The sequence below is a fragment of the Theropithecus gelada genome, chromosome 9 (assembly GCF_003255815.1).
Source record: "Theropithecus gelada isolate Dixy chromosome 9, Tgel_1.0, whole genome shotgun sequence".
NCBI classification, from domain to species: domain Eukaryota; kingdom Metazoa; phylum Chordata; class Mammalia; order Primates; family Cercopithecidae; genus Theropithecus; species Theropithecus gelada.
Genome location: NC_037677.1, coordinates 129999286 through 130005452, shown reverse-complemented (window position 1 = coordinate 130005452; position 6167 = coordinate 129999286). Strand labels below are relative to the sequence as shown.

Sequence of the window (6167 nt, the reverse complement as noted above, 5' to 3'; positions counted from 1 at the left end):
GGCCACAGCTGGGAAAGGACCACCCCTGAGGACCTCATGAGAACACTCAAAACTCAAACAACCCAAGAAAGCCTGAGCAAACATTGTGAACAGACACTTCAACAGATGGCAAGTAAGCACATGAAAAGGTGTTCAGCATCGTTAGTCCTTAGGTAAATGCAAATTAAAACCACAAGAACACAGCACCGTATATCTGCTAGAATGTCAAACATTATCAACCGAGTGTTGGAACCTTGTGGAGGAAGCAGAACACTCAGAGATTACCGGGGGATCTGACATGATGCAGCCACTCCAGAAAGGGTGGAATGTTAAACTTGCACCTACCGCACAGTCGTTCCATTCCTAGGCAGCCGAGAGAAATGAAAGCACATGTCCCTGTAATGACTCGTACATGAATATTTGTGGCAGATTTTTTTGCAATAGCCCGATACTTTAAGCAATGCAAATGTCCATCAACAAGTGAACAGGTGAACAGCACAATGGAGTGCTATTTACCAAGAGGAAGAAATGAACTATGGTTTCTCACCACATGGATGAATCGCAAGTAATTGCGCTGAGCGAAAAAAGCTAGACTCTCATCCCCCAAAACAGAGTACGTGCTATATAATCCATTTACACAAAATTCAAATAGTACGAACAGGGCACAGGAAGGGACAGGACAGACATTCAAACATAGATGAAAAACGTTGGGGGTGATGGATGCGTCCATTCTCATAGACGCTGCGATCCTTTCAGGGGTGTATGCACATGTCAAAACTTATTGCAATATATTCTTTAAATATGTGAAGTTTATTGTATGCTAATTATACCCCAATCAACCTATTAAAACAAAATGACAACATATCAAAACTCTTGGAATGCAGTGAAAGGGAAAGTTATAACCTAAAATATATGCATTAAAAAAGAAAAAACGCTGAACATAAGCAATCTGAATGTCCATATAAAAAAGCTAGAATAAGCAGAAGTAAATCACAAAGATGAGACCAGAAAGAAATGAATTAGAAGGCAGATGTTCACTAAGAAAAATCAAGACAACCAAAGGTACAAGCTCCACATGCCTTGAAAAGACTAATGAGATGAATAAGCCACCAGCAGCACCGGTCAAGAACAGCAGAGCGCCCAGAGTCCCAGCTGTGCGGGGGGCTGTGAGGGAGGATCGCTAGAGCCCAGGAGTTTGAGTCTGGTCTGGGCAACACGGTGGGAGCCTGGTCTCAAAAAAACAAGGGGGTGGGGGGAGAGAAGAGACAAATTGCCACTATCAGGATTGAAAAATGCATATGACTACAGATTTTGTAGACATTAAGGCTAGTAGAAAGACACTACTAACAAATTTATACCGACAAACTTGAAAATTTAGATTAAATGTACCAATTCATTTTAAAAAGAACTGAACAAAGCAGATCTAATAGGAAATACAGAATCTGAATACTTCAATTATTTATTTTAAAAAATTAAATCTGGGGAAAAAAAACCTTCCTAAAAAGGAAACTCCAAGCCTAGATAGAGAGCTTTACTAGTGAATTCTTCCAAATGTTTAAGAAGAAATAAAACCAATGCTACATAAATAAACTCTTGCAAATTTTTTTTATTATACTTTAAGTTCTGGGATACATGTGCAGAATGTGCAGGTTTGTTACACAGGTCTAGAGGTGCCATGGTGGTTTGCTGCACCCATCAACCCATTAAGTATTTCTCCTAATGCTATCCCTCCCCTAGCCCCCCACCCCCTGACAGGCCCCGGTGTGTGATGTTCCCCTCCCTGTGTCCATGTGTTCTCATTGTTCAATTCCCACTTATGAGTGAGAACATGCAGTGTTTGGTTTTCTGTTCCTGTGTTAGTTTGCTGAGAATGATGGTTTCCAGCTTCATCCATGTCCCTGCAAAGGACATGAACTCATCCTTTTTTATGGCTGCATAGTATTCCATGGTGTATATGTGCCACATTTTCTTTATCCTGTCTATCATTGATGGGTCATCAGAATGAACAGGCAACCTACAGAATGGGAGAAAATTTTTGCAATCTATCCATTTGACAAAGGGCTAATGTCCAGAATCTACAAGAAACTTAAACAAATTTACAAGATAAAAGCAAACAACCCCATCAAAAAGTGGGTGAAGGATATGAACAGACACTTCTCAAAAGAAGATGTTTATGCAGCCAACAAACATATGAAAAAAAAGTTCATCATCACTGGTCATTAGAGAAATGCAAATCAAAACCACAATGAGATATCATCTCGTGCCGGTTAGAATGGTGATTATTAAAAAGTCAGCAAACAACAGATGCTGGAAAGGATGTGGAGAAATAGGAACACTTTTACATTGTTGGTGGGAGCCTAAATTAGCAAATATTTTTTTAAAGAGAATATACTCCTAACTCTTATGGTACCTGAATAATCCTCGTAGCAAAAATTAAACAGAAATACTACAACAAAAGAAAAAATCACACATCATTTTCTTTTTTAAACATTGACCCAATGTATTGCCAAACTAATTCCTGTGAAATACAAAAAGAATAATATATCATGATAAAGGTAAGTTTGTTTAACCCATGGTTAATGTAACATATGAAAATTAAATCATCTATCATCTTAATAGATACCAAAAAAAATTTCATAAAAGTCAACACTTATTTATGATAAAAAGCAAAACCCTTAACAAATTTGGGATAGACTGGGCTTTCCTTGATCTGATAAATAGCATCTACAAAACCGAACATCAAATATTATATTTAATAGTGAAATTAAATGTGGAACACGTTTGCTCTGAGTCCATGAATGAGACAAGATCCCCATTGGCCACCTCTATTCAACACTGGACTGAAGGGTCCCAGTCCACAAAATAAAGCACAGAAAAAGAGATTAAAGGTATATGGATTGGAAGGAGAAGATAAATCTGAATATTCACGGATGACATGATTACACAAGCAGACATCTAAAAGATACTTTGGATTCAATTAAGAAGAGATTTTAAGAAAAAAGAGGAATGTTCTGGCGTGAGGAGCTCTGCAACGCACTGCTGGGTGCAGAAGATGAAGATGGCACCACGTGTCTCTAAACCACAAACGTAACCACTGATTTCTATACATATTTGCATTTGCTGTAATGTGTGAGAAATCTGAAGGTTACCCAGCACAACCGTCCACAGCAGATGGCCCTCGAAGGGGATGGGGGTTAGAGCCAGGCAGGGCCTGGAAAGACTGGATTTTATACGGATGTGGAGGACATTGCAAGAGAAAGGCATCCAAGACGTTCTCACGAAATCCACTACAACTGTACAAGAGAATGAAGAGCTGTGATTTCGACAGCCAGCTGGTGGATCTCCTCCTCAGGGTGCTTTACAATGTCATCTCCTCCAGTGGAAACGCAGCCTCGTCATATCCCTGAGAAACGGGTCTGTTGGTTCCTCCCTCCACACGTGTAGACTGTCCCTCCAGGAGGTTAGACGCCTCCCCTGAAACTGGCGCAGGAGACACCACATGACCAAATCGGCACATGTGCAAGTTGTCCCCAAAGCACATTTGGCAAGCCCATAAGATAGGGACGCACAAACATGTCAACCAGAAAGCACCTGGCAACGTTCAAGGCATCTTGACACTGAAGCACCTCAAGCACCTGCAACAGCAGCGCAGTTCCCACAGGTGAGGAAACAGGCTGAGCAAGCTGCAGCATAGGCCCCTGCCAGACCCACGGCTCCCAGCGCACCCAACAGCCCTCTTCTCCCACCCCAGGGCAGGCCTCTCCGATAGGGACTCCAGCCACTGACTCTGCCCTCATTAGTGTGGCCCTGCTCTCCCCTGCCCACGGGTCCCCTTGCATCCATGAACCCTGTGGTCAGCCCTTCTGAAGCCAGGCTCCTGTGGTCAGAGTCCCTTTCCACTGCATCCTGTGGTCAGCATCCATAGCCCACCCCAGAGCTCACCCCTGAGCTGGAGCACAAACCCACCTGCTGTTTCTGTGTCCCCCTTCACCACACCTGCGTCCTCCTCATCCTGGGGCACGGCCTCGGCCTCCACGATTTCCTCGTACAGTCCTGCTAGCGGCATTTCCCCAATGACATCATAGATCGCTTCTTCAGGAGATGCCTCAGATCTTCCCAGACCTGAAGCAAGGTGAACATGGTCACACGCAGGCCCTCAGTGTGGACGTGGCCACAGGCAAGGGAGGGCAGCGACTCCAGGCGGGAACCCCACCCAGGCAGCAGAGAGGCAGGACGCTGTTGGCTAGGATGGGGGGGCCACAGGAACACAGCCAGACCCCCAGTGCCCTCCCATCCCTGGCCACCATCCCTTGTCAGTCAACCACATGATGCTTCCCGGTGAGCCCCAGTGTGCTGCCTGGGGGAACCTTCTAGGGTTCAGCTCAGTCTTGAGGGCTGGAGGCTGAGGCAGATGTCTGCCACTCTCTCTGGCCAATAAAATGAGCCCTAAGTGGCCAGGCACGGTGGCTCAAGCCTGTAATCCTAGCACTTTGGGAGGCCGAGACGGGCGGATCACGAGGTCAGGAGATCGAGACCATCCTGGCGAACACGGTGAAACCCCGTCTCTACTAAAAAATACAAAAAACTAGCTGGGCGTGGTGGCGGGCGCCTGTAGTCCCAGCTACTCGGGAGGCTGAGGCCAGAGAATGGCGTGAACCTGGGAGGCGGAGCTTACAGTGAGCCGAGATCCGGCCACTGCACTCCAGCCTGGGCGGCAGAGCGAGACTCTGTCTCAAAAACAAAAAAAGAAAAAAAAGCCCTAGGTGAGACCAGCCTGCAGGCTGAAGCAACTGCCTTAGATGCGGACCCACCATGTTGACTTCTGACCAACTCGAGTTCCGGGAAGGCCTCTAAGATTTCTATTTTATCTACTGTTCCTTGCATAAGAGCATGCATTTACCGTAAATCCTGCCCTTAAGCAATTGTCCTGCACGTCCCCTTCCCCTGGGGTATAAAACTTCTAGTTGTGAGGGATGATCATATAGGCATCCACCGTCTCAGCTAAAGGCCGTCCAAGGCATGGACATCGCTTGTCCTCATAAGTCCCTTTTAAGCATTTCTTCCTAAGAAACTGGATTTGTCTGTCTCTTTCTTCAGCTTCTCAGTTCCCTGGACTGTGGGGGTAGGTCTGCATAGGCCTGACCTATGGAGCATCCCACCTGCCCGGACCCCAACACCAGGTTGGAGCTGTGAGCTGCTCCTGCTCCCACACACCAGCTGATGGGATCAGGGTGGGGTCGCACTTACCCCTCTGCATGGCTTGTGTGACTCGAGGCAGAATCAGAAAGGCCATGAGGCCCAGAAGAAGAAGACCAAGAAGGGCTCCCAGGATGACACTGACCACCCAGAGTGTCCGGAAGGGCGCTGCAGGCAGCGGGGAGCCTGGGCCAGGCTCTGAGGAAGGAGAGGTCTTGAGCCAACAGAGTGGCCAGCGGGGAGCTGCACACCTTCAGCAGGACAGGGTGGCTCCAAGGGCCCAGCCACACCCCTCCCTCATGGGGGACCTGCGAGTTGGAAGTGCTGGGGGGGCATCTGCTGCTTTCAGCTGCGCAGAGCACCCCAGAATGACTAGTGTCCACTGGGGGAGTCTGCTTTCCAGGGACAGCCCCCTTCCTTGGTAAAACATGGCCCCCAAGCAGATGCCAGGGCAAGTCACAAGAGGTGACCAGAGCACAGAGAATGGGGGCGGCTCAGGGAAAGTTACCCACTGCTGCTATTTGTGCTAAGGTCATCGCTGTGGTTAACTGTTTGTTTTCTGCAAAGAGAATGAGGTGCAGGCTTTGGGAACAACTGAACCTGCCAACACCCAGGTGACACATACCCGAAATGGACAAGGATTGGAATAAACAAAAGGGAATTCCCAAAAAAGACTGGGGGAAACCCCAGGGGGTGCATGTCCCAAACAGGCCTCCACTGCAAATCAGCTTATCCCAGAAAAATCCCAGGGTGGAAACCAGCCCGCTAAAGCCTGGGCGTGCTCTCCTGCCCACCGAAGCGACGGAAGCAACACTCAAGACCGACTCCATCCCAGCGGCCTCTGCCGGCCTCATGACCCGTTTCCCACCGCCCCCCACTCACCCAAGCAGCGCACGCCCGCGTCCTCCTTGTGCGCGCAGTCTCCGCGTCCCCACCGCTCCGCAGGGCAGCCCCACAGGGACGCCTCGCTGCCCCGGCACCCCACCTCGTCC

General features: G+C 47.9%; 1 protein-coding gene across 1 annotated transcript; it reads right to left on the bottom strand.

Annotated features, from left to right (window-relative positions):
* Positions 1-2141: 2141 nt before the first annotated feature.
* Positions 2142-6161, bottom strand: LOC112631987 (scavenger receptor cysteine-rich domain-containing protein SCART1-like). The gene is made up of 4 exons (XM_025397594.1): positions 6058-6161; positions 5227-5373; positions 3946-4101; positions 2142-3459 (listed from the first exon to the last, which is right to left on the bottom strand). The coding sequence occupies exons 2-4, from the start codon at positions 5270-5272 to the stop codon at positions 3338-3340; spliced, it is 324 nt and encodes a 107-aa protein (XP_025253379.1). The 5' UTR covers positions 5273-5373; positions 6058-6161; the 3' UTR covers positions 2142-3337.
* Positions 6162-6167: the final 6 nt, after the last annotated feature.

Coding starts and splice junctions, on each gene's coding strand:
- LOC112631987 (XM_025397594.1), bottom strand. CDS start 5,272: ATGGCCTTTCTGATTCTGCCTCGAGTCACACAAGCCATGCAGAGGG. Junction 4,102..5,226: donor CACACAAGCCATGCAGAGGG/GTAAGTGCGACC, acceptor ACCTTGCTTCAG/GTCTGGGAAGATCTGAGGCA. Junction 3,460..3,945: donor GGGGGACACAGAAACAGCAG/GTGGGTTTGTGC, acceptor CTCCTGCGCCAG/TTTCAGGGGAGGCGTCTAAC.